The sequence below is a fragment of the Lepus europaeus genome, chromosome 11, assembly GCF_033115175.1.
Source record: "Lepus europaeus isolate LE1 chromosome 11, mLepTim1.pri, whole genome shotgun sequence".
Classification (NCBI taxonomy): Eukaryota; Metazoa; Chordata; class Mammalia; order Lagomorpha; family Leporidae; genus Lepus; species Lepus europaeus.
In genome coordinates, this window is record NC_084837.1 from 50,406,759 (window position 1) to 50,434,569 (window position 27,811).

General features: G+C 52.0%; 1 protein-coding gene and 1 long non-coding RNA gene across 2 annotated transcripts in view; one reads left to right on the forward strand and one right to left on the reverse strand.

The window, feature by feature from the left end:
• Positions 1–754: 754 nt before the first annotated feature.
• LOC133769963 (dehydrogenase/reductase SDR family member 4) lies at positions 755–11,678 on the reverse strand. Its single transcript, XM_062205409.1, has 8 exons — positions 11,431–11,678; positions 10,282–10,459; positions 5,645–5,746; positions 3,692–3,762; positions 3,542–3,593; positions 3,140–3,274; positions 2,628–2,683; positions 755–1,316 (listed from the first exon to the last, which is right to left on the reverse strand). Exons 1-8 carry the CDS (start codon positions 11,559–11,561, stop codon positions 1,202–1,204), a joined length of 840 nt encoding a protein of 279 aa, XP_062061393.1. The 5' UTR covers positions 11,562–11,678; the 3' UTR covers positions 755–1,201.
• Positions 11,201–27,811, forward strand: part of LOC133769964 (uncharacterized) — a 32,205-nt gene continuing 15,594 nt past the window's right edge. The window contains exon 1 of the long non-coding RNA XR_009867293.1: positions 11,201–11,291. This is a non-coding gene — a long non-coding RNA (uncharacterized LOC133769964). The remainder of the gene's footprint in view (positions 11,292–27,811) is intronic.

Below are 27,811 nucleotides of genomic sequence, written 5' to 3' on the forward strand. Positions count from 1 at the left end.
AGCAGCGGCCGAGCCCGCTCCCGTCAGGGGCGGCTGCGCGAGCGCTCCTCCCCCCGCCTCGGAGCGCCGGGTCCCCCGCCCCGCCCGGGAGCCGCCGGACCGAGCATGCGCGCCGCGCAGCCGAGGCGCGTGAGACCCCGCGAGCGCGCTGGCGCCGACCCCCCCCCCCTCCACCGCAGCCCCTCGCCCGCGCCTTGGTGAGAGGCCCGGCGCGTGTCCCCCGCTGTCCCGGCCGTCGTCACTGGGGCCGGGGGCGGCGTCCCTGCTTTCCGTGCCATGCACTCCTCCGGCACCGTAGGCAGAACCCGTTTCCTTTGTCTGTGGGCCTGGGTACGCCATCCCCAGGTCATCATTTCAGGCCCCCACCCCCACCCCCGCCGGCTCGGGACACGTCTAGCTCGTCCTTGCTGACCCGGGAGGGAGCTGGGGACCAAGGGCGATGCTAGGACGGGACCTGGCCGCACACCTGGGGGAGTTCGTCCCTCTTTCCCGCTTGCTCGCTCGCCCAGTCTCGGGGATCCCTGTGGCGTCCTTGGCACCATCCCCGGGGGTGTGAGGCTGAGAGTAGCGCCTGGGAGTTCCCATGCCACCATCGCCCAGCTGGCGGCTCTGCAGACACCTCCACCCCCGAGCGTGACGCTCAGGTCCTGGAGACGGGGAGGGGGACCTGCGGCTCCAGCCAGCCTAGGCTTCGGTTCGCCGCTCAGCTACCAGACCTACGCGCCGCACACGGGAGAAATAACCGGTCGGTCGGTTCAAAGCAAAGCGATCATCTGCGTTTTATTTGCATGTCATTTGCAACTTGTGAATTTCCAGCCCTGCTCCTTCCCCTCCGGGTTGGGTTCCTTCTCTTTCACAGCCCCTCACATTCCCCAGAGGCCCAGGAAAAGAAGAAAAGAAAAGAAAAAGAAAAAGCACTGTTGGTCCTTGCCCAGGAGGACTCGGTCTCCTCGGGCAGGCTTGCGCGGTGTTCCAGGGGGCAGGAAGCCTTATTCCAGGCGCAGCAACAGGGGGAATCCTCATCAGACAGCAGCCTGGCCGCAGGGGCGGCTGGACCCCTGCACGGGTTAGAGCTGCTTTTGTGCGGTGAGCTGTATGATTCAAAGTAGAGGTGGGGCAGGCCAGCTGATGAAGGCTGCCACCTGCCGCTTGGGGCGGGGGTGGGGGTGGGGGGCCGGGAGTCGGTGCCGGTGCCGAGTCCTCAGAGGCGGGATGGTGCTCCTCCAGCCACCACCACTGTCTCCCCAGTGATGTAGCTGGCGTCTTCGGAGCACAGGAAAGACACGATGCCCGCACATTCCTCTGGTTTGCCTAACCTGGGGGATTGAGAAGGCAAGGACTGGAGTAAGAATCTGATAGGCCAAGCTTACTTAACCCCAAATTCTCAGATGATTTTTTGTGGGCCAATGTGCTGATGAGCTGTTACCACTTAGCATAAGCATAAACAGTGTACTTTGTTAAAACCACTGCACAGTAAATTCAGATAAAATGGAGGCACTGTTTTCTAGAGAGCTCAGGACACCAGAATCCAAAATTGTACAGATAAAGTAGTGAATGATGATTTACTAAAAAAAAAAAAAAAAAAAAGTGTTTCACATGTGTGTATGCTGCTCAGGTGTCGGGGTCTGTGTGACACTAAACGGTGTGCTTAAAATGCTGCCATTTGTACAAATTCACAGACAACCTTTTCAGGAATATGCTTTTGTTCCTTAAAGTCATATTCATTTTGTAGGAATGTGCTAATTCCCATTCTATTGATGATTGCTCAATTAGGGAACCCTTGAATCTGATGTCCATACGATGCTGTAGAGGTGAAGGTAGACTAACTCAAATGTAGACCGTCTGGACTGGTGGTTCTCCACCCTGGATGCACGTTGCAATCATTTGGGAGGCTTACCAAAAATCACACCAAAACAAACCCAAATGCAATACAAGCCCTGGCCCCACCTGAACCAGAGAAGAATCTCTGGGAGTAGGGCCCAGACATGTGCAGTTTGTAAAGCTCCTGGGTGGTTCGGGTGTGCATCCAGGATTGAGGGACATGGGCTGGATCATTCACTGGGGCTGTAGCTCATGCCCGGCATCGGAATGGCTTTGGGAGGACTTCAGGGACTTTGGGATTCTGGGGTCAGTTGAATTTGTCCTTGAGGGGACGAGATGGAGAAATGAAAGGCAAGGGAGTGCCCAGAGCCAGACAGTGGAGAGAGGTAGGGCAATTAGGAGACAGGGTCCTGAACAGTTCAGCCAGCCCACAGAGGGTGTGGGGGGCGATTTCTTCCCATAGCGGGAGTTGGAGGCTTAGGAAAGGTCTTTATTCCTTGTATTTGGGTTGTATGATCACCAGCCTGAGCTTTAAACATGACTCTTTGTACAATGGGAACTGGAAAAGCACAGTTTGGGTTTTGGTCCCTGGTCTTCACGGACACCTGTGGAGTCTATGTGTGTGTGTGTGCGTGCACGCGCACAAAAGAAGCAGGCTCCTTGCTCAGGCCACTGTGGATCAGCGTGAGAAGCCTGTGAGGCAGAGCTGTGTTGTCTGTGGCACTGAGACAGTGAGCTGGGGGCTGTGTCGGGGCCCAGACCTCGCGGTCTCCGACCCTCCTAACCCTCTCCTGTGACAGCCTTACCTTCTTATCCTCAACGTTTGTATGATGTTCTCCTCTTGTGCCTTGTCCTCCCACAACTGCAAGAAGAGAAGTCTTGTCATGGGCACCAGGAGGAAACCCGGGGACAGCGAGGGAGGACACGGCCTGGCCTCACATCTGTTGAGAGCAAGGATGGGGGGACTCCCCCATTCACTTCCTATTTCTTGCTGGCTCCCAGCTCTCCCCACTGCCCTCCTCCGTTTCATTCTTTCCAGGTCCAAGTGAGACATCTTGCTGGGTCTCCCAGTTCTCACCCACGTCACAGGTTGTGAAACAGTGCGAGTGAGAAACTCAGGCTCCACCCTGTGGTGCGGGGAAGGAGTGCGTGGGCGACCCATCTGGGGAGGGTGGTGCAGACAGGGAACGTGGAGAAGCCCGGGGAGGCGGGTGGAAGTGGCTGGAGTGCACTCAGGTGCTGGGCTTCCTCATGCAAGACGGTGGGTATCCACGCCCTTTCCGGGGTCCCACCGGACTGCAGGGCCCGCCTTCCTTACCGCCTTACTGAAGCTGGTCTTGATGAGTCCCGGTGCCAGGCAGTTCACCCGGATGTTCTGGGCAGCCAGCTCCAGGGCCAGGTTCTTGGTAAGGCCCACCAAGGCTGTTTTACTAACATTATAAGGGCCCAGGCCCTGGGGGAAAGAAGAGAACACATTGGTCCCTTAGTTTCCGGGTCATTCTTGATGAAGGGTCGTTGCTCAGTCAGGTGTCCCTGGGAGGGTGGGCAGGTCAGGGTTAGGAAACAGTCTCGTGTCTCTACTTCCCTAGGTGAGGGTTCGTGGGGACAAGGCTTGGATTCTGCAGGAAGGGGCTTGCTGCTCTGATTCTTCTTTGGGTGGCTGGAGGGGTGGAGAGTTGTGAGATGGGGGACAGGATGGGAGTGGGAAAGGGGGTCTTACACTAAATGGATTGAAGGCTGCTATGGAGGCCACGATCACCACGGAGCCGCCTCTGGAAAAGAAGAGAGATGACCTTCCCCCCCGGCAGAGAGTGCGGCCCTCGGCCCCCGCAGGACGCGTCTCACCCAGGCCCCCTCGCCTTCTCTGTACCCTCGTTTCTCCATCTCTGGCACCACCGCCTTTGTCATCAGGGCCATGGCCTTCACGTTAATGTCCAGAATCTGAAGCCGAGAGAAGAAGGGGAAACAGCATGAGGGGAGGGCGCCGAGGAGGCGGGGCGGCAGGGTGTTAGGGAGGGGTGATTTATCTGGACCTTACACGTGGGGACACGGGGGCCCAGGGAGAAGGCTCTCTCACCAGCTTGTCCAGCGGGGCTCTGACACGCGAGGTGCAGGTGGGAAGCAATGGAGCCTGGTTCATCTTCCCTAAGCAGCTAAGAATGGTTTGGCCCAAGATGAGTCTAAACTCTCAAGGCTGCCTTGAATTTAAGCAGGGTTTTCTGTGTGTTTTCAGAGCAGGGAGAGCCTGAGACTGGGTGGTCAGGGCGAAGTGGCCAGACTTTGGGCACCTGAGGTTGTTCCAAGCACTTCTCTGGCTCCTGGACTTAGGGACCGAGATGCTCTTGGCTCCTGGCAGGCAGGCCTGGCTGGACACTACTGGGAAATGGGTCAGGATGAAGAGAACCTGGGTCACAGTGCACAATCAGAATCCTCATGTCCCAAGGTAAAACAAATAGGTGTTCCCTGGCATTGTTCTGGGTACTTCTGGGATGTCCCCTCTCATGCTGCCATGCCAACTTCTTACTTTGGAAAATTTCAGTCTTACAGAGAAGTTGCAATAGTGCCATGGACAGCCAGATAGCCGTCACTCAGATTCCCTCGTGGCTCCCAGTCTGTCCTATCTGCCTGGACAGTTTTCTTGGAGGAACCAGCGAAGGTAACACTGGTGACACTGTGACACTGATGTATGCCTAAAGATTTCAGCACACAGTTCTGGGGAGTAAGCACATTCTCTCCACAACCATCGTTCAACGCTGATCATGCTAGTCTTAGCTATCATACTGTCCAAAAATAAAATGTCCCCAACTATCCTCCCAACTTCTGTTTTTTTTTTTTAAATCCAGGGTAATGTCGAGGATCAATAATGGCATTTAGATTTAATGCGCTGTGGTGTTTTTAAAAAAGTAAACCAAAAAGGAAAAGCCCCTTGGCTTAGAACGGATTTTCACATGGTCTCTTTATTCACAGCGGTCATGAACCATGAACGATGTTCCTTTTAAGAGTATCAGAAGCAGGGACCGGCTCCCTGCAGAGCCGTCTGGCACTCGGGTCTTGATGTGTGTGAAACACTGATAAACAAAGTATACTTTAGCATCCTTAAACTTTTGTGTTGAGAAATTAATTACCGACATCAGAGTAAAAAGCAAAGCCATGGGAGATGATAAAAAAAATTTAACCATTTCCAAATCATATAGGAACATTCACCTCAGTAAAGGAAGACAAATCTTTAATGGAGGCTTTAGGATGAGAAGCTGAGGTGTGTGAACTGTATTACGAATACTATGTCATCCTACACGTGCACATAGAAACCAGTACAATACAGTTAAGAAGAGAGTACAGCACCCCACCCCACCCCCGAGGCTGTGTGTTCTTCACATGGCAGTGACTTTGGGTATTCTACCACAAGTGGTTTGACTCAAGCAGCAGCTATGAATGTTTCCCAACTAATGCAAAACCATTCTTTTTTGGCAGTTGAAAAGAGGCTGAGTGGGCGTGTCAGCTGAAGTGCACTGGTTATTGGCGTGTCAGCTGCCCTGTGTCTTCTGGAAATAAACCAAGAAGACCGGGGATAAGCTCGTTGAGGGGGAGAGAGCTGGTGAAAGGCAGCACTGGTGGTGACCGGTGGGGAGCAAGCGGAAGGAGCCAGAGCTGGGGAAGAGGAGCGATTGCAAAAGAAAGGCAGGGGAAGCCGCACCCCCCCCACTCCCCCTTTACAAGGTGCGCGACCCGGTGTGGAGCACAGAGCACATTCTAAAAGCAGCCCCAGCCTGTGTTGAGTGTTTTCTTCGGAGGCCTGCTCCCTGCTGTTTTAATCCTCTCTTACCTTGTCCCACACCTCCTCGGTGACATCCATTAGCTTTCCAAAGAAAGGGTTGACAGCGGCATTGGAGACCAGGATATCAATGCCTCCGTGGAGGTTCAGGGCCTGGGGGGGGGAGGGGGGGGCAGTACAGTCCGGATCAGCGCTGCAGGTGAGGACGGAAGGCGCACCTGTCAGTGCTGCCAAAGGCACAGTCGTCAGGATGACAGCTCTTCTTGAAACATTTTTCTCTCCCAAGCCACCCTAGCTAGGCTCCCCCCGACCAGGTCACGTCGTCCGATTTCTTTTGGTCTTTTCTTCCTGCCTCCTCGTCTTCAAAGGCTGTCGCTTTTGCTCCTCTCTTTACACGTTCCCTTTGGGGGAGCTCCTTCAATCTCATGGCTTCAACTCTCGCCTCAAAATCTATTTTGAGCCCCCCTGCCTTTTCCACTGCCTCCCAGCTCCAGGTCCCAAGTCCTCACTGTCTGGTTCTCCTTGAATGCATGGCCATGGGTCAAAGCCAACCTGTCCACGCTCAGCCTGAACGGAGGGCCCTTTGAGCTTGGCTGGCCTGGTGTCCTCATGGCAGGGGTGATGAACCGGAGGCCCAGGGAACTTGTGTTTTAAGGCCGCGCTTGTATCGCTCAGCAGTGACACAGGAGGGCCGGCTGAGAATGCTCGGCCTGCTCGGTTGGTGCTGGTAGAGCTGAAGTGTTTTGCTTGGGGCAAGAAGGTAGTCAGCGGCCGCAGGACTGAGGTTAGATTCCTACTTTGTAGCACAGAGTTACTTCAGAGCTCTCTGAAAGCCAGCCGGGATCATTAGGAAACTGGCTGCCCAGGGGAGCCATGATGGGAGGGCACCAGCCTGGGTTTAAAAGCAGTTCTACATTCAGTTATGGTACCATTCTCTCTCTCTCTCTCTCTTTCTCTCTCTGTGTCTGTCTCTGTCTCTCTCTCTCCCTCCCTTTCTCTCTCTCCCTCTCTATCTCTTGCCTGCAGGCAGGGAAGATTCAAGGCGGAAACTGAGATTGAAACTGAGAAAAACAGGGCAACGTCTCCCCTCCTTCGTCAGCTGTAAGTGGTTGGTGAAGGGACGTGCTGCAGTCATGAAGAGCCAGGCAGAATCTGCCAGGCAGGGTTTTCAATCCTAAGCCACCCTGGAACCAGAGTTTGTATTTGCCCAAAGCTGGCAATTGTGATACCTTGGGCAAGCAGCACTAAACGGGGCCCTGGGCCCTCCGTCAACTTCCTGCTTCAGATTTGCCGCACAGAGGGGTGTTATTAATCACGTGCACCATCTGCCAGCTTCCTATCTTAACGCATTATTCTTGCTAACTAGGTGCTAAGCGCAGTTGATTCTACAGTGCTGCGGGGATGTCTGGGCTGTCAACATGTAAATCTCACAAAAGTCACATCATCTTTTAACATCAGGATTCTTTCTTTCTTTTTTTGACAGGCAGAGTTAGACAGTGAGAGAGAGACAGACAGACAGAAAGGTCTTCCTCCTGTTGGTTCACCCCCCAGATGGCTGCTATGGCCGGCATACTGCGCTGATCCGAAGCCAGGAGCCAGGTACTTCCTCCTGGTCTCCCATGCGGGAGAGGATTGATACTTTCTCATGCCCTCTGAATTTCGGTGTCCTGGTGCAGACTCCCATCACCTGCTTTGGCTCTGGTGTACCCCTGGCCTATGATGATGAACTTGATGAACTTGAAAGTGCAGAGTAAGTCAGGAAGTGGTGGGTGCTGTGTCCTGAGCATGTGTGTTTGAGGTGAGGAGATGGCAGACTGCACCAGAATCACCTGGAGAGCTTCACCCTGCTGCACACCCCACCCGCTCTTCCTCCTGGTCTTTTGGTACAGAGAGGAGGAGAAAGTCGGGTTTGATTGAATATGGACAAAAAATCATAAAAGATGAATAAGAAAGGTACCTGTGACCACCCCGGTGTCTTCTCTTCTTAAATAAAAAAAAATTGAGAGAGGGAGGGAAGGAGAGAGAGAGAGGGAGAGAGAGAGAGAGAGAGAGAGAGAGAGAGAAATGGATATTCCATTTTCTGGTTCACTCCTCAAATGCCTGCAATGGATGCTGGTGGGAGTGATGGGGTGAAGCTGGAGCCTAGGGACTCAACCAGGCCGCCTGTGTGGGTGGCAGGAACCCACCTGCTTGAGCCATCGCCACTACCTCCCCGGGACTGCCTTAGCAGGAGGTTGGAGTCTGGAGCTGGAGGTGGGTATGGGACCCAGGCTCTCTGATGGAGGATGCAGGCTAGGTGTGGTCAGGAGTTGTTTGTGCCGTGTCCTGGTAGTCATGTTTTTCTTTTTAGAAAGTTGCAATCAAGTGGAGAGTTGGCTAATCTGGCTCCCGCTGCCCAGGTCCTTAGAAGCTTCACAGTGGGAGGAGGAGGCTTTGGGGTGGGGGGGCGGCCATTCCCGGGGCAGCAGCTTTCCTTATTGCAGGGTGACAGCAGGCAGGAAGCAGAGCACATGGGAACGGCTGGCAGGTCTCCCGTACCTCCCTGCCAACCCTGGTTCCACACCACTGCCTGCCCGAGAGCCATGTCTCCCGTCTCTCCCTGCCAACCCTGGTCCCACACACTGCCTGCCCAAGAGCCACATCTCCCGTTCCTCCCTGCCAACCCTGGTCCCACACCACTGCCTGCCCGAGAGACACTTTTGGCTCACACTTCTATTTCCAGTTCCTCGATAGGAGATTGGGACGATCTCGGCTGGTTCCTATTAACATCTATTGGGCACATTCGTTCTGGTCCCAGCCCGACTATTCTAGATATACACGATACACGATAGCAGCAGCTTTTCACAAATGTCCTGGCCTGCGGGGTCTTCCCTATTACCCATCCTACCAGCACAGATTATCCTTCCCAGAACCACTTTCGTCTTGCTCAAGACCTCCCATTGGCGCAGTTCAGGCACCATGTGGGATGCAAGCATCTGTACTGGAGTACTGGTTTGTGTCCCAGCTCCTCTGCTTTGGGTCTAGGTTCTTGCTAATGGGCACCCTGGGTGGCACCTCAAGTACCTGGGTCCTTGTCACCTGGGTGAGAGACCTAGATGGAGGTCCTTGTCTCCTGGCTTCAGCCTGGCCCAGTCCTGACTGTTGTGGGAAATTGGAGAGTGAACCAGCAGATGGAAGTTCTCTTTTTCTGTCTCCTTGCGTTAACAAACAAACAAAAAAAAAACTAACCAACACGGCTGCTTATTTCCTACAACTGTCTCGCTCCTTTGGGAGGCTACGGAGGCTGCTGTCTCTGTTCTTTCTCACGCAGCCCCGTTTCCCACAGTCCTCCTGAGCTGTGTTCTCTGCTCTGCACCACCAGGGCTCCCCTCCCCGCTTCAGTTCCTCCTCACTCTCTGCTCGCCTCGTAGGGTCATTCAGAACCCTGCCCCTACTCCACCTGTCCAGTCCCACCCACTCTAGCTCAGGACCCCATGAAGTAGACCTGGGGGAGCCAGAAGATGTTGGCCCAGCAGGATTTTGTCATCAAATCACTGTACATATTTCATCCAGCCAGTCACTGGCCTGGCTCCCACACGTCTCCCCAACCCTAAGAATCAAGGGCCTGGTCTCAGGCTCTGTTCAGCAGCCTGTGCCAGACAAGGTGACTTTCTTAGACTCACATTTAATTCCTTGCAATATACACATGAGCATTTGCCAATGGTTCCTTAACACTATCTACCACACTACGGTCTACCATCGTTTAAGATCCTCTTCTTCAACGGTTGTCCAAATTATTTCTGCCAACCTTCCAATCTGTTAGCACAATCTCATACTTCCGCTCTTGGGTAGGTTTTCCCTTCCATGCCAGGAAATAAAATGTGCCCTGAGCCTCCAGGGAACAGGGGCCTCTTTTGCGGGGTCTTCCATATTTTCTTGGGCAGCTAGAAGGCTGCAGCCAAGTACCAACTCTGACATTGGCACAGGCACTGCCTTTGAGACTAAAGTCCAAACGGGCCCCTGAGGCCTGATCCTACCCTGGTGGGGAGGTGCCTGGTAGTCTGTGGGTAATCAGAAAGGAAGGGAGCTCAGCAGGTCTGGCTTGAATCTCTGCTCTTTCCTTACTGGATGTGGGACCCTGGGAAGTAGCTCCAGGTGCCCGGACCGCCTCTCGACACAAACCCGAAGAACAAGGCTGGCCTTGCTCGGTTGTTGTCGGGTTTAGAGAGACGCTGTGTAAGGCTCCACACACAGTAGGTGATTCGTACATGGCTGGTTGCTGCCTGTAGGTTCCCAGGTACTCTATCAGCTGAAGAACAGAGATATATTTTATTAGCTTTTGGATGGGAACATCTATTTTGTGACCAATTTGCCTTTCTTATCTGTCTAGGTTGGAAGCTACTGGAAAATCAGGACCAGCTTTTTTTTTTTTTGGGGGGGGGGATACCCCAAGGGATGATGCAGACTAAAGCATGAGAGTGCTTTTGATTCTTCGCCTGGGCTATGATGGTTCTGACTTTGGGATATTGACAGAAGAGTAAGGCATGCACAGAAACTGCTGGGAGACTGGTGTGGAGATGCAGAACGCACTGCTTTAGGCCGCAGTGCTGTGTTGGATCTCACCAGTGCCATCCAGGAAAGCTGGGAAGGAGTTCAGGCCGGCTCCCTTCTGCCACCTCCTGGCTCTGTGCCCATACCCTGCCGCTCACCGTGGCCACCAGCCGTTCCCGGTCCTCGGCCTTCCCCACGTGGCACACGGTGCCCGTCACACTCAGCCCCTCGGCCTGCAGCGCAGCCAGCGCCCGGTCCACGTTCTGCTGCTTCCGGCTGCTGATGACCACGTGGGCCCCATCCTGGGCCAGACGCCGGGCAATGGCCAAGCCGATCCTGCGGGCAGAGAGAGACAAAGACTGTGAGGGCCTTCCCCGGGGGCAGAGGCTGAGAGCATGGGTGCTGGAGGCGGCCTCCCTCCAGGTTTGAATTCCGGCTCTCCCTCGGAATGCCCTCCCGGAAGTAGGCTTGACGACACAGCCATCACCGTGCAGCTGGCTTAGCTAGCTTGAAGATGCTCTTAGCGCCCAGCTTCAGTTCCCGGGAACCGGCATCACCTCCACAGGCCCAGCCAGTGCCAGGCCCCGTACCCTCTGGGGATCAAGGAGCAGAAACGAGCTGGGCCCGCAGCAGCAGGGACTTCCCTGGTGAGCAGGTCTCACTCAGCAGAGTCCCTGTCCCAAACACCTTCCTTCTGTGTCATTCTCCAGACTCTACCCTCAGCACTTTGAACCACGGGGAAATGTACATACTCCCCCAGACAGCAGGGGTTCCAAGTTTTGCAATTGTCAGCCATTATTAGCCTATGACATGCACTGTGTGTTAGTTCTGAGGAGCTGGCAGAGTCCTGTGGGCTACAGAAATAGGATGGAGGAGGGCGGAGGGGGAAGACAGTGGCTGGGCAGGGTAGGCCAAAATGTGCAAAACCCTTGTGTCCAGTGTAGGTCCGTGGTGCCCAGTGGGGTGTCTGGAACATCTTGGTGAATGGCAATAGGGAACCCGGGCCTCTCTAGGGGCTCCAGTCTTCCCAGCCTCTAGGTGGGGCTGTGGATCGGGCACGCCAAAGCGCTGGGGCAGCGAGGGGCCCAGCGGTGTGGGAGGCAGCAGTGGCACAAGGGCTGGCCCAGCAGGGACCAGAGGACATCGGGAGGGGCTTCAGGCCAGCCACGTGAGTCCTTTTTCTGCCCCGGGCCCAATTCTGGCCGCGGGTGAGGCCTGACGACAGGGTTCTGGGAGGCAAAGGACGCGAGGCCAGTACCTGTTTCCAGACAGCTCGGGCCTCGGAGACGCCGGGCCCCGACACTCACCCGTCGGTGGAGGCCGTTACGATGGCCACCTTATTCGCGAGCGGGTCCCGGCGGGTCACCCCGGAGCTGGCCATCCGCACCGCCTTCCACGTCCGGGTACAGCCACCCAGCAGTACTCGCGCTTTATGCATGGCTCGGGCCAGTAGGGCTGGGCTGCACTTTGCCCTAGGTAGGCGACCGCCCAGAGGGCAAGGGGCAGGACAAAGGGCGGGTTGCTTCCCCGCCTCGCTTCCCGCCCGCCGCTGGAGACTCGGCGGAGACCCGGCCCTCGGCGCCGCGGAGCCAGCTTTGACCACGGGCGCCCCCTGCCGGCGCCCCGCAGTCCGCCGTCAAGTTGGCCTTGCAGGCCAGCCCGGCTGCTTGGACCCGCAGACTTTCCCGCGTCCCAGCTGCTCCTTCCATGTCCTCTTGACTGCGTCTTCTCTGTAGGGGAAAGAGGGAACTTAGAGTTGGTTGCTTATGTTTCCCCAGACCTCCATGAAACTGCTCCTCCAAGAAAGCCTGGGTGTAGGAATGTGACCTGCTACGGGAGTGCCAACGTGTTGAGTTCCCACAGAACCCACCCTGCGAGGATAAGGGAGCCTGGGAGAGACTTGTGGTGGGGAGTAGCTGGCCCAGGCCTGGCACCGGCATTCCCGCTGACCTAAGATCTTTTTTGTATTCGTATTCTGGAGGGTAGATTCTGATCACTGTGGTAACCACTGTGCAGGGTTAGAGATGCCGACTGAACAGGTCTCTTATACCCTCCATCCAAGAGAATGTTCCCATTTTACAGGGGCCAAGCAGCAGCCAGGAGGCTGGAGGGGCCCCCAGCCTGTGGAGCAATACAGAGGACCGACAAGTACCCAAATTCTCTCTGCTCACTGTTTCCCCAAGTCTCAGCCTCCATCCTAGCTCAATAAATATTTGTTGAATGCAACAGCACTTTATGAACTGTAAACTACTAAACGCATAGTAATTATGGCCACCATATAGTAATTATTTTTGCTGCCACAGGCCAGACTTTTCATCTGTGAACTGAGGATGTGGAGTAGATGATGAATAAAGTCTTCACTAGCTATAAATTCTGTCTCCCAGACTTCAGCCTCCATTTCTGCCAAGTGGGCTGAAATGATCTCCCTCCTGGGTTTCTGGGAGACTTAATAAATCTGGATGGCTTTATGGTACACTATAGAAAGGCCCCAGCAGACCCAGGTGCAAGCAACTGAATTGGTTTAACCCGGTGGCCTCTATATGCCAGGCTGGGAATCAGAGCTGGTCCATGGCACCCTTTTCACAGGTTTGAGGCAAAATGAGAAACATAAAGACAATATAGTGAGTTGCATTTAAAAGCTGAGCTTATTTAGCTCAACAAATAGTCTTTTATTCTGGAATGTGGTTTTACTCTCTCTTGTGTGTGTGTTAGTTTTTTTCTTTGAGAAAAGATGATGAAAGCAGATGGGTAGGTTTGGAAGAGTGTTGTTTGTTGGTAAAATCACCAGTTTGGCAACCTTATGTCAGTCCCTATGATTAGAGGAGAGAGACTCCTGCTCTACAAAATCTAGTGTTGGGGTGGGTGACTGTTTAATAGAATTCGCACTTGCTAAAGGCTCATTGATTATGTGTGTGGGTCGGTGGAGTAACAGGGAAAGGATTTTAGCATTCAGAAGAGGGTACACAGATAGCAAGTGGTCTAACAGGCCAGCCCTGCGTTTGCAGCATACTCCTCAACTGAGAAGTTGCAGCAGGGGCACTCAGCACGCCCTAATGAGATAAGAGAGCTTGAGTCTAATTTTCCCCTTGTCCAGGGAAAACTGACTCCCCGGCTGGTGCCCCTCAGTCTGAGCCTCCTGAATTATTGACGGAGGCTGGAGAGCGCCACACTCCTCTTCCTCCTCCAGGGTCCGGAGCTAATGCACTGTGGGAACCCTTCCCAGCGCTCTCCCCAGCAGCGCCTGGAGCTGGGGGAGGAGCGCAGGGGAACTCCAGGAAGGGTTCCCAGTGCGTGGATCCTGGGACAGGCCTGCGGGGCACGTTTAACCCCAGCTCCCACCCCCTGGAGCCAACCACACCCAGGGGCTAAGGAGGGTGAAGGAGTGAGGATTCTGGCAGAAGACAGCTGTGGCCTGGGAGCCCCTCCTTATCTGGGCAGGAGTGATATGGGGTCTCCTGCACCCCTTCTTTCAGGGGAGCACAGGAACATTAGGGAGTGACTCTAGCAACGGTGCGAAGGGCAGAAGGAAGGCAAGAGCTACGGGGGTGCCTAGCTCGGGCTCCTGATCAAGCTGGTTTGTTGGAGGGGAGGCAGGAAATCTTCAGGGGGAATACATGGCTGCGTGGGAGTATCTCTTTGCAATGGGAACTTTCACAGGCACGGAGGTTGTTCGGAGGTTGTTCTTGTATGGAGGTGGCACCATCTGCCTACCATGAGCGAATGCCTTTGTGATTTTAGGGCTCCACTCTCATCTTCTTCAACGGCTGACTGCGCTGGCGCTCACCTGGGCTGGAATTCAAGTCCTGAGTTTCTCGCAATAGGTCATCAGATCATGCATTCGTTGACATGCGTGGGGCTTGCACATGTGGGGGACCGGTGTGGGGTTGGGACCAGGGCCAAGGAGAGATGGTGATAAGAATGTGGACAGCATGCACTCCCTGAGTGTCGGCAGATGTTGGGTGCTTTTTATACATTTTATCGAATATTTCTAATCTGGTGAGGTGGAGATTTTTCTTTCCATGTGTGAAACCAGAGAGAGTCATGACAACCTGACCCACTGTTCCTGTCATTTTTCTGGTGTGGTTGAGATTTTCATAGAAATTCTGGATTGGAATTTTACTTCTGTGGTCAGTGTGTTATTGTGTTTTTTTTTTTTTATTTTTGTGTGTGTGTTATTGTTTTTTTTAATTTTTTAATTTTTATTTTTTTGACAGGCAGAGTGGACAGTGAGAGAGAGACAGAGAGAAAGGTCTTCCTTTTTGCCGTTGGTTCACCCTCCAATGGCCGCCGCGGTAGGCGCGCTGCGGCCGGCGCACCGCGCTGTTCCGATGTCAGGAGCCAGGTGCTTATCCTGGTCTCCCATGGGGTGCAGGGCCCAAGAACTTGGGCCAGTGTTATTGTTTTAATCATTAAAATATCTCGCCTTTAATTTACAAGCATAACATGTGCTCAGGATTTTCCAAAGGGACAGAAGTGATGTGAAAAGCAGAAAACAGCATCCTGTGCTTCTTTTACCTGTTCCCTACATAGCTCTTACTCTTGTGTATCCTGCCAGAAGTTTTCTATACATTTGCATGCATTTTTCTCTTAAAAAACCTTTCTCGGCCGGCGCCGTGGCTCACTAGGCTAATCCTCTGCCTTGCGGCGCTGGCACCCCGGGTTCTAGTCCCGGTCGGGGCACCGATCCTGTTCCGGTTGCCCCTCTTCCAGGCCAGCTCTCTGCTGTGGCCAGGGAGTGCAGTGGAGGATGGCCCAAGTTCTTGGGCCTTGCACCCCATGGGAGACCAGGAGAAGCACCTGGCTCCTGCCATCAGATCAGCGCGGTGCGCCGGCCGCAGCGCGCCAACCGCGGCGGCCATTGGAGGGTGAACCAACGGCAAAAGGAAGACCTTTCTCTCTGTCTCTCTCTCACTGTCCACTCTGCCTGTCAAAAAAAAAACAAAAAACAAACCTTTCTCATAAATAGGATGACACTATACATAAAATGGAACTTCAAAAATTCATGGAAAAATTAAAAGATCATATACATTTTCCTTCTGTGAATGTTTTACTGACCTTCCAATTACTTGCTTTTTTTCTTTCTTTTTTTTTATTTTTTAAAGATTTATTTATTTATTTGAAAATCAGTTAGAGAGAGAAGGAGAAGCAGAGAGAGAGAGAGAGAGAGAGGTAGAGAGAGAGAGAGAGAGGTCTTCCATCTGCTGGTTTACTCCCCAGTTGGCCACAACAGCCAGAGCAAGGAGCTTCCTCTGGGTCTCCCATGCAGGTGCAGAGGCCCAAGGACTTGGGCCATCTTTTGCTGCTTTCCCAGGCCATAGCAGAGAGCTGGATCAGAAGTGGAGCAGTCAGGATTCGAACTGGTGACCATATGGGATGCCGGCACTGCAGGCGGCAGCTTTACCTGCTCTGCCACAGCGCTGGCCTCCTTCTTTTTAAAAATTTATTTTTTTTTGAAAGGCAGAGTGAGAGAGGCCGGTGCTGTGGCAGAGCAGGTAAAGCTGCCACCTGCAGTGCCAGAATCCCATATGGGCACCGGTTCAAGTCCCGGCTGCTCTACTTCCAATCCAGCTCTCTGCTATGGCCTGGGATAGCAGCAGAAGATGGCCCAAGTCCTTGGGCCCCTGCACCGGCATGGGAGACCTGGAAGAAGCTCCTGGCTCCTGGCCTTAGGATTGGCATAGCTCCAGCCATTGCAGCCATCTGGGGAGTGAACCAGCAGATGAAAGACCTCTCCCTCTGTCTCTACCTCTCTCTGTAACTCTGTCTTTCAAATAAAAATAAAATAAATCTTAATAAATAAATAAATAAAATATATTCTTGGGGGACTGTTCTTAGTGGTGTACAATAGATCTACTTGTTTCTTTCCCTTTTTAAAATAACTGTCCAGGGTTCCATTGTGCAGATACTTTGCAATTTACTTAGCCAGTGTCCTATGGAGGAACATTGAGGTAGCTTCCAGCGTTTCTCTATTTCAAACAGTGTTCCTATGAACAATCTTGCCTGCACATATTTTTGTGTTTGGTGCAAATGAATTTGTACCCTGGGTCAGATGTTCTAAATGGATGGCTATGGCCAAATTACCTTTAGGAAGATTTAACTAGTTTTGATGGATTTATTTTTCTAAAGACGAACTATACCTGTTGCCCTACCTGCTTTAGAAGGGTGTCTAGATTGGCCTAAGCTTTGGCTGACGGCTGACACTCCTTGAGAAATGGCACATACCCTTGGTTTCAGCGGCTGGGGGTCAGTAGGGATCCTGAGGCCCGGAATCACTCAGCTCAGCTCGTGCTGCCGAGATTGCTGGCCCAGAGTTACCAGACCCCAGGGTTTTTAAACAGAAGCTGACAATCTGGATGTTGATAGGAACTTTTTGATTTTTAAATGTTGGCAACTAATTCACTTTAGGAAAAAAAAAATCTCCAAACAAAACAGTGAATGGATCTGTAGGTGCCTATTTAAATGTAATGGATTATTAATTTGGTGAGAAATGGCTCCATTTAGAATCTCCTAACTCCACTGTATGGTTTATTCAGTGGCTAGTGTTTCGTGGTTTCCCCATTGCCCTGTTAGTAGGCAGCTGTTTGTGCGCTAATAATCATCCATCCAGTGTTTGCGCAGGGCCTTTCAGGAACTCTGCATGGCGGCAGCTGGCAGAGTCTTACAAAGCGGGCGTGGGCTTCTCTTTCCCCTCGTGCCCAGGACGACTCTCCTCTGCTGTATTTGGGGAGGACTGGGGTGGGCCGATGTCCCATGTGCTTCCTCCATCTATTTTCTTTCTTTCTTTTTTTTTTTTTAAAGATTTTATTTTATTTATTTGAAAGAGTTATAAAGAGAGGTAGACACACACACACACACACACATAGAGTGAGAGTGAGAGCAAGAGTGAAAGAGAGAGAGAGAGAGGTCTTCCATCCTTCCATCCACTTCCCAAATGGCCACAATGGCCAGAGCTGAGCTGATCTGCAGCCAGGAGCCAGGAGCTTATTCCAGGTCTCCCACATGGGTGCAGGGGCCCAAGGACTTGGATCATCTTCTATTGCTTTCCCAGGTGCATTAGCAGGGTGCTGGATCAGAAGTGGAATAGCCAGGACTTGAACCAGCACCCATATGGGATGCTGGTGCCACAGGCAGAGGCTTAGCCTACTATGCCACAGCACTGGGCCCCCTCCCCCATCTATTTTTTAAGCAGTAGGTGACCATGCTCTCTGCTGTGGGCCACTTCTGGCATTGAGATTCTTCTGTGGTATCTCTGTGGATGTTGAGATGTAGGCGTTGGGGCCAGGGATGGGATGGGGACGGCCACATGTCCCTGATGCCTTATTCCTTCTTTTGTACAATATCACTGCACCAAGAAGTTCCCTGAAGCCCTGGGGGTGAATTGGATTACAATATACAGGGACAAACGTCCCCAGCAGGTTGCCTGACACAGCTTTCCGCTAGGTCCCTTATGGGCACAGTGAGATTCCAGCCTCGATTAGTGAATGTGTTTCCCCTGTGTGGACACGCGGAATCCCTGCTCAGGTCCTCCTTCTAGACACACTCAAGGCCTACCTGGGAGCTCCAGCGGGCTGTAAACTCCTTCGGGCCCACTGCAGCTTTGGAACAGAGGGCACAGTCTTCCCCAAGTGGCTGCAGCCAGTTGCTGGGCTGTGTGGAGGCACAGGGACTCCGCCATTTGTGTCTAACACGGTCTCCTCCAAAGCCTGCCTGTGCCGTGGGGCCCTAGGTTGGGCTGGGTTGTCAGACCTGCCTCTCCTAGTCCAGTGCTCTCTCCTTCTGAATCCTGCATCTTCTCTTTTCCCTGCAGAGGTTTTCCTTGGAATAAACCCTTTGGATTCCTAAATGCAACCAAGTGTCTGCCTTGCTGTGAGCTCTCGGACATAGTCTCGTGTCTGCAGAACATTGCAGACACAGGCGGATGGGGGATGCTCTCCCTGACGATCTGTCCTCTCCCGAGTCACCGCATCAGGGCTCTGCAGCAAGACTCCCCTGCCAGGTTGTTATTCCAGGTTTGGGGTGGGGGAATTTAATAGGAAATTGTAGGGTGGGCTTGGTAGTCCTAGGCTGGCACGAGAGTTGAAGTTGAGTTCTGGAGCTCCCTGTGTGATTGTATGTTATTATTTGAAAGTGAGACACACGCACACAGAAACACTCACACACAGAGGCAGAGAGATGGTCTATCCAGCAGTTCAGATGCCCCTAACAGCTGGGGCTGGGCTCTTTTCCAGGCCCAAGGAACCTTCCTGAAGGGCGATTCTGCGTGGTGGAGTTAGTTTCATCGCAACCTCATAGCACTTGGCTTCACCAAGCATTTCAGTTTTTGACAATCTCAGAGAAAAAGAATTTTAAAAAACTTACCTTTATTTAGGCATTTGAATGTCTTTGGGTATGCTTATAAATGTTTGTATTTTGTCATAAACTGCATGTTCATGTCTGTTATCCACTTTCATTTGGTTGTTTGCTGTTTCTTGTTCTTTTTTTTAAAAAAGATTTATTTATTTATTAATTTGAAAGTCAGCTACGAGAGATGGGGGTGGGGGGATGGAGGGTGAGGTCTTCCATCCACTGGCTCGCTCACCAGATGGCTGCAACAGCCAGGCTGGGCCAGGCAGAAGTCAGGAGCCAAGAGCCCAGAAGTCCATCCGGGTCTCCTTCACAGGGACTCAGCTGGCTGCCTCCCAGGGTCTGCCTTAACGAGAAGCCGGGGTTGGAAGTAGAGCCAGAACTCAAACTCCCAGGTGAGGTGCCGAGTCCCCAGCTGTGTCCTAAGTGCTGTGCCCCACGCTGGCCCCTCCCTACAGGTTTTGATGGCGATCTCTCTGCTGGTATGAAATACAGGACTGTCCCCTCACTCCTCCTGAAGCATTCTGTTTTCCCAGTGAGGAATGTCTGGGCCACCTGAACACACACACACACACGCACGCACACACACACGTGCCCCTTCCGAGACCTCACAGCAGTTCTTGGGCATGGCACAATCTAAATGCACATTAAGCAGAGAACCTTTCCCTGGCGTTGGCCAGCCTGCCCTCCCTGGAGAGAACACTTGGCATTGTCACGCCCAGCAGTGTCAGCTGCCTTCTCTGGCTTTGAGAGCCATGGAAGAGGCCTCGGGTGCACATGAAGAGGACCCGTCTGAGCTCCCTCACCGGAGGACAAAGCCGCGTGCTTCTGAGCGTGTTTTCTTTGTCGGACCCGATCTGATTCTCCGGCAGAGCTGTGCTTTTTTTTTAATCTCTGCAGAGGAAGTGGGGGGGAGCTTCAGAATTCATTATCCTACCCCAAGCAGTCCCCGAGGAGCGAGGGGACGGCAGGTTTGTCCTTCTGGTGCCATGTGCTCTGCTGACTCGTTTGAATGCGATGCCACGGGGATTGTTCTTACCTTTTGATACTTCATAAAGAAACCATGCACACTTTCTACACCGCCTTTAGAGAAAAAAAAGCTTTTTATGTGTTGGGAACCTTCAAACTTTTTCTTCGGTTATTTTGAAACGTATTGCTAATTGTTATAGACCACATAGAAATGAGGAGTTGGAAATGCTAACTCCCCTGGTTTGATTTGATCATTATGTATTGTATCCATGTACGCAATTCCAACACTGCACCCCAGAAAGAAATATTATATAGCCATTAAAAATAAGATTTAAAAATTTCTTTTGGGGGCTGGCTCTGTGGTGTAGTAGGTTAATCCTCCGCCTTCGGCCGGCATCCCATATGGGTGCCGGTTCTAGTCCTGGCTGCTCCTCTTCCCATCCAGCTCTCTGCTATGGCCTGGGAAAGCAGTAAAGGATGGCCCAAGCCCTTGGGCCTCTGCACCTGTGTGGGAGACCTGGAAGAAGCTCCAGGCTCCTGGCTTCAGATCGGCGCAGCTCTGGCTGTTGCAGCCATCTGGGGAGTGAACCAGCAGATGGAAGACTCTCTCTCTGTCTCTACCTCTCTCTGTAACTCTTTCTTTTTTTAAAAAAAGGATTTATTTATTTATTTGAAAGTCAGAGTTACACACAGAGAGAAGGAGAGGCAGAGAGAGGTCTTTCTTCTGCTTGTTCACTCCCCGGTTAGCTGAAATGGCCAGAGCTGTGCTGATCCAAAGCCAGGAGCCAGGAGCTTCTTCCAGGTCTCCCATGCCGGGGCAGGGGCCCAAGGACTTGGGCCATCCTCTACTGCTTTCCCAGACCACAGCAGAGAGCTGGATTGGAAGTAGAGCAGCTGGGACCTGAATCGGTGCCCATATGGGATGCCGGCACTGACAGGTGGAGGCTCCACCCACTATGCTACAGCGCCTAATTGTGTCACTCTGTAAAAAACGATTAATTTACAGCCCTTAAGGCATTCGGATCTGGCTGAAGAGCCCATGAGAGTATTGTAGGCATGGAAAGCCAAGATACCATGGAAAAGAAAAAAAGAAGAAGACCTAAATGAAAGATCTCTGTGAGTGAGATCCCAGTGGAAAGAACAGGGCCATCAAAGAAGGAGGTACCTTTCTCTGAAGGGAGGAGAGAACTTCCACTTTGACTATGACCCTATCGGAATAAGATCAAAGTCAGCGAACTCTAAAGGCTTCCATAGCCCTGGCAACTCATGACTAGAGCCTAGGGAGATTACTGACGCCATGAACAGGAGTGTCAAATTGTTAAGTCAGAAACAGAAGTCACTGTGTACTTACATTCCATGTGGGATCTGTCCTTAATGTGTTGTCTAATGTGCAGTGATGCTATAACTAGTACTGAAACAGTATTTTTACACTTTGTGTTTCTGTGTGGGTACAAACGGATGAGATCTTTACTAATTATATACTGAATTGATCTTCTGTATATAAAGATAATTGGAAATGAGAAGAAAAAAAACCTGGTGTTAAATTGGAAATGGCATAGAAAATTAATTAATTTTTAAAAAAATATTATGTAGGATCTCTGTCTTTAATGTGCTGTACACTCTTATTTAATGCTATAACTAGTACTCCAACAGTATTTTTTTTTCACTTTGTGTTGCTATATGGGGGCAAACTGTTGAAATCGTTACCTAATATATACTAAACTGATCTTCTGTATATAAAGAGAATAGAAAATGAATCATGATGTGATTGGAAGGGGAGAGGGAGCGGGAAAGGGGAGGGTTGTGGGTGGGAGGGAAGTTTTGGGAGGGGGAAGCCATTGTAACCCATAAGCTGTACTTTGGAAATTTATATTCATTAAATAAAAGTTTAATTAAAAAAAAGATTAATTAAATTAATTTATTTGAAAGGTAGAGTGACAGAGTGAAAGAGAGAGAGAGAGAGAGATCTTCCATTTGCAGGTTTGCACCCCCAAATGGCCTCAACAGCCACCTCTAGGCCAAGCTAAAGCCAGGAGCCAAGAGCTCCATCTGGCTGTCTCACATGGGTGGCAGGGGCCCAAGTGCTTGGGCTTTTCTCTGCTGCTTTCCCAGACACATTTTCATGGAGCTGGATGGGAGGTGGAGCAGCCAGGACTCAGATCCGGCATTCCAATATGGGATGCCGGTGTTGCAGGCGGTACAACGCTGGCTCCAACCGTATCATTTTTAAAAAGGGCTTTTCTCGCTTTAAGAGTACAAAAATGCACTCATGTTTTCTGGTCACTATTGTCTGTGTGTGTACGTGTGTATGCCTGTGTGCATGCATGCACACTTCAATCTTTTTTTTTTTTAATTTTTATTTATTTATTTTTTTGACAGGCAGAGTGGATAGTGAGAGAGAGAGACAGAGAGAAAGGTCTTCCTTTTTGCCGCCGCGGCCGGCGCATCACGCTGATCCGAAGCCAGGAGCCAGGTGCTTCTCCTGGTCTCCCATGCGGGTGCAGGGCCCAAGGACTTGGGCCATCCTCCACTGCCTTCCCGGGCCATAGCAGAGAGCTGGCCTGGAAGAGGGGCAACCGGGATAGAATCCGGCGCCCCGACTGGGACTAGAACCCGGTGTGCCGGCGCCGCAAGGCGGAGGATTAGCCTGTTAAGCCACGGCGCCAGCCCAATCTTTGGGCCATTTGGCATTTGTGTGTGGAAGTTGAGCTGGAGACCCGAGGTAACCTTTCCCCAGGTGGTTAGCCAGTGGTCTCAGCACCATCCAAGTCAAGTCTTCACACTTGGATTTCATTATCACTCCTGTATGTATTTGAGCCTTTTTTTTTTTTTTTTGAAGATTTATTTATTTATTTAAAAGTCAGAGTTACCCAGAGAGAGGAGAGGCAGAAAGAGGCCTTCCATCCTCTGGTTCACTCCCCAGCTGGCTGCAACGGCTGGAGCTGTGCTTCCAGGTCTCCCACGCAGGTGCAGGAGCCCAAGGACTTGGGCCATCTTGTACTGCTTTCCCAGGCCACAGCAGAGAGCTAGATTGGAAGTGGAGCAGCCGGGTCTGGAACTGGCACCCATATGGGATGTCGGCACTTCAGGCCAGGGTGTAAACCCATTGTGCCACAGGGCCGGCCCCAGAGCCTATTTTTTTTTAAAGATTTATTTATTTATTTGAAAGTCAGAGTTAGAGAGAGAGAGAGAGAGAGAGAGAGAGAGAGAGATCTTCTACCCACTGGTTCACTTCCCAAATGGCCACAATGGCCAGAACTGGGCTGCTCTGAAGTCAGGAGCCAAGAGCTTCCTCTGGGTCTCCTTCACAGGTTTAGAGGCCCAAGAACTTGGGCCACCCTCTCCTGCTTTCCCAGGTACGTTAGCAGGGATTTGGATTTAAAGTGGAGCAGCCAGGACTCAAACTGGTGACCATATGGGATGTTGGCACTGCCGGCCGGAGTTTTAACCCACTGCGCCACAGCACTGGCCCCTATTTCTGGGCCCTTTCATTCCATTTTGCCTCTCTGTTCCTAAGTCAGTGTTTTAACAGATATTGAAAAAAAAAAAAAAAAGAAAGAGAAAAAAGAAAGTGGTACAATTGCCATGAAATAATCTCAACTAGAAGGGCATGGAAATTTTTAGTTAGGTAGTCTGAAAAAGCTTCCTGACAGAGGGACCCTTAAGATGCAGCTTGAGGGGAGGCATGTGACAGAGCAGCCAAGGTGACAGGAGACTGCCGACATTCCGTCCGAAGTGTCTGGTTTTGAGTCCTGGCTCCAATCCTGACTCCAGCTCCCTGCTACTGCAGGGGAAGGCTCAAGTATTTGGGTCCCTGCACCCTGTGGGATTTAATTTCAGTCTCCTGGGTTGGGACTGCTCAGCTCTTGTGGGTATTTGGAGAGTGCAGCAGCAGATGGACAGTTTCCCCCTCTTCCTCTCTGCCTCTCAAATAAGTAAAAATGTATAAATAAAAATTTAGAAGAATGATGAGCAGCATTAAACAGCAGGAACAAAGAGCGAAGACACGGAGGCGAGAGCTGTGGACGAATGTGCAGCTGCCTCTTACGTCTCTGCAAAGGACCTCCGGTCCCACCACTTGCTTTTTATGCATGCATGTCCTGAACATAATGAAAAGGAAACAGACATTTTTGTGATATTCTTTTGAGGCATTTTGAGGACACATTTATTATCATAATAGCTACAAGTTACACACTCATTATTTGCTAGAGATATCTATGTCATTTTCGATTTTCACCACAATGAGCAAAGTTGATGTTGTTCTTCTCATTTTAGGAATGAGGAGAAAGCCTCCAGCAGGTTAAATAATGGCTAAGCGGCGGGACTAAGGCACACGACTAGCAACTGAAAATAAAAATCAGCAGGTTAAGATGCCGCCTGCAGCACTGGCATCCCATGTGAGTCTCCTTTCGTGTCTCACCTGCTCCACTTCTGCTCCAGCTCCCTGGTAATGCACCTGGGAAGGCAGTGGAAGATGGCCCAAGAGCTTGGGCCCCTGTACCCATGAGGGAAACCCGAATGAAGCTCCTGGCTCCTGGCTCCTGGCTCCTGGCTTTGGCTTGGCCCATCCCCCTCTGTTGCGGCCATTTGGGGAGTGAACCAGCAGATGGAAGATCTCTCTCTCTGTCACTCTGCTTTTTCAAATAAATAAGTGAATCTTTATAATATCAGCATAGAAAATGTCACAGTGCATCACCCATGGTTACCATGTTTGTAGCAGGAGCTGTCCCTGCCCTGCTCATGTCACCTAGGATCTCCTTACCATTCCCAGTGTCCACCAACTGGACTCCAGTGTGTGTTCTTTCCCCAAAGCCAGCGTGTGTTGTGCAGGAGAACCGGAAGTGCCTGGGAATCTCTGTCTGCCCCCCAACACACTCCCACTCCCTTGCCCACTCTGTGGGGTGACTTTCAGGTGTGACCTGGCGTGTCTCCCAATCCCTCCATGGGAATGAGTCAGAATTGTCCCCTCTGGCACTAGGCTTGCAATTGTGCCCCCACTTGCTCCCTTTCTGGGACCACTTCTTTTTTTAAGAAAAGAAGTCTTTCCCTTGGCAATATTTCCTCTTAACTTGTTTTCATGTGCCTCTTCCTCTAGGGTGGCACTGTTTTAAGAAACTTTTGTTTTAGTGATATAGGTGTGCATGTAGATGTGTGTGGGTGTGCGTGCATGTGAGGTTGTCATTTAACACCCATTTCTTGCTGTGGAGCCAAAAACTTTGAAAGCCACTGTGCTGTACCACATTAAACTGTCTCTCTGTTTGTGTCTGGTTCACTGGAAAAGCTGGAAAGTTTCATGAACGACCCAGAATGAGAACTGCAGATCAGATTCCAGGTTTTATTGCCTGTTTGAGCACAGCAACTTAGAATACATTGAATAAAGATGTATTCAGGGGGCCGGCGCCGCGGCTCAGTAGGCTAATCCTCCGCCTTGCGGCGCCGGCACACTGGGTTCTAGTCCCGGTCGGGGCACCGATTCTGTCCCGGTTGCCCCTCTTCCAGGCCAGCTCTCTGCTGTGGCCAGGGAGTGCAGTGGAGGATGGTCCAAGTGCTTGGGCCCTGCACCCCATGGGAGACCAGGAGAAGCACCTGGCTCCTGCCATCGGAACAGTGCGGTGTGCCGGCCGCAGCGCGCCAACCGCGGCGGCCATTGGAGGGTGAACCAACGGCAAAGGAAGACCTTTCTCTCTGTCTCTCTCTCTCACTGTCCACTCTGCCTGTCAAAAATTAAAGAAAAAAAAAAAAGATGTATTCAGGGGCTGGTGCTGTGGCGTAGCAGGTGAAGCCAATGCCTGCAGTTCCAGCATTCCTTGTGGCCACTGGTTCGAGTCCCAGCTGCTCCTCTGTTATCCAGCTTTCTGTTATGGCCTGGGAAAGCGGTGTAAGATGGCCCAAGCGCTTGGACCCCTGCACCCATGTGGGAGACCTGGAGGAAGCTCCTGGCTCCTGGCTTTGGATCAGCTCAGTTCTGGCTATTGTGGCCATTTGGGGAGTGAACCAGCGGTTGCAAGACCTTTCTCACTCTCTCTCTCTCTGCCTCTGCTTCTCTGTAACTCTACATTTTGGATAAATAAATAAATCTTAAAAAAAAAAAAAGATGTATTCATTGTGGGTCTAAAGTGTTCCTTCAATGCTGACACAATTGGATAGGCTGCTCTCTTTGGGCAGTCAGCTCTGCCAAATAGCTTGCTTTTTTTATTTTTTTATTTTATTTTTTTTGACAGGCAGAGTGGACAGTGAGAGAGAGAGACAGAGAGAAAGGTCTTCGTTTGCCGTTGGTTCACCCTCCAAAGGCCACTGTGGCTGGTGCACCGCGCTGATTCGAAGGCAGAACCAGGTGCTTCTCCTGGTCTCCCATGGGGTACAGGGCCCAAGGACTTGGGCCATCCTCCACTGCACTCCTTGGCCACAGCAGAGAGCTGGCCTGGAAGAGGAGCAACTGGGACAGAATCCGGAGCCCTGACTGGGACTAGAACCTGGTGTGCCGGCACCACAAGGCAGAGAATTAGCCTATTGAGCCACGGCGCCGGCCCCCAAATAGCTTTCAAAGTCCAGGGTTCCTTCTGCCAAGGTTGATAAACGTGTATGAAAGTCATGAGGGCTGACTGCTGATTTATTTTGAGGTTAGTAGAAGCAGAAAAACCAAGTTTTCCTGGAAGCAGAGCCAGAGGGCATGACTGGCCACAAAGCAGAATGGTCATCCCAGTGTCTGGGCCCTCGCATTGGCTTGAATGGAGAGAGGTGAAGTGTCTGCTAATGTGCCTGGGAGAGCAGCAGAGGATGGCCAAAGTGCCTCAGCCCCTGCACTCATGTGGGGGACCCGAAGAGTTTCCTGGCTCCTGGCTTCGGCCTGGCCCAGCCCTGGCTGTTGTGGCCATTTGGGGAGTGAATCAGCAGATGGAAGATTCTCTCTCTCTCTCTCTCTCTCTCTCTCTCTCTCTCTCTCCTCCCTCCCCCCTCTCCCTCCTCTTCTCTCTCTGTAACTCTGCCTTTCAAATAAATAAAATAAATCATTAAAAAAAAGAGAGAAATGAAGATAATCCACCATGTATGCCCTAGCAACCAATGAGACCTAGCAAAGAGGTCAGGCCAATCCCTGGTGGTCAGATCTGTATGGTCAGATTCTTGCTGCTAGAATCCATTGGAGGCCATGGATATAGGGCCAAGAGCATCAGTTCCCAACGTGCAGTGGGGCTGAAGACGAGAAGGCAGTGCAAAGGACAGAGCAGGACACCCATTCTCCAGGGAAGCCTTGGGAGCCCTCCCATGCTGGGGGCCAGAGGAAGGTTCTTACTGGGCAGTATATAATGTCTAGAAAGACGAAAAATGTGTTGAAAACCTGATGGAATGATGAGGAAAGAAGGAAGGGGACCCAAGCTGATCCAGTTTAGGATGAAGGTAGTTGGGCATTGGAATTTATAGGGTCTCTGATATATTAAGGGAGAACCATGCTTTCTGATAGACACGGCCATTTGGAGACCCTGAAATGTGCTGTTGTGTGTGGAGTGGGTGTTCATCAGTACCACCAAGGTCAAGTTCTCTGGAGCACAATACTGGGCAGAGGGACCAATCCCTGGGTGGGATCTCCACACACCCATCGCCAGGCCCTGGTGAGGACTCTACACACCTTGCCGATTTCTACTGAGATGCCTAAATCTGCCTGCAATTTTCTAGCTCAGGTAGGAGGGTTTGCACAAACCCAGCTGCTCCAGAGGGTGCGGGGACACAGGGCACTCCCACAGCAGTCAGGCAGAGCAACACTATCACTCACCGACAGGCAGCAGGAACCGACAGAGGCCTCGTGTCCACAGGTAGCCGATTCTCCGAGGCTCAGGAAAGCCACCCGGGGTGGCTGGAGTTGTGTCTGCTGTGCCCCACTTGTCACCACAGCTGAGGGGCTCCAGAAGCGCTCTGCCCTGGGGACACTTGGCTGGCTGAGCCAAGCACTGGAGGACATCTTGTTCTAGGCAGGACAAGGGCAGAGCCTGGCTTTCTGGACATTTCCTCCTTATCTCAGGATACTGCGAGATGGGGCCAGCCAGGGCCAGCTGGGCCTTGTCCTGCTGGCTGAAGGGTCCTCCAGCACCCGCCAGTTCCCTCTCTCTGGATTCTATGTCTACCCTGCTATGTTCTGATTATCACTCCAGGCAGGAGGCATGGCCTGTGGACAGCACCTTTGCTCACCCACGGAAGAGCCTGTTTCCCACAGAAATTTAATGCACTGGCTTTGGAGACGCAATCAGTTTCACCTGTGTTTGGGCCAAAGGAGCCAGTTTTCAGTACTAGCCCCACTCCCGGGTGGTGACTGTCTAACAGCCAGGGTGACTGGACTGAGAGCCAGGCCGGGGTCAGAACCCTGAGAGAGCAGCCTGAAAGCAG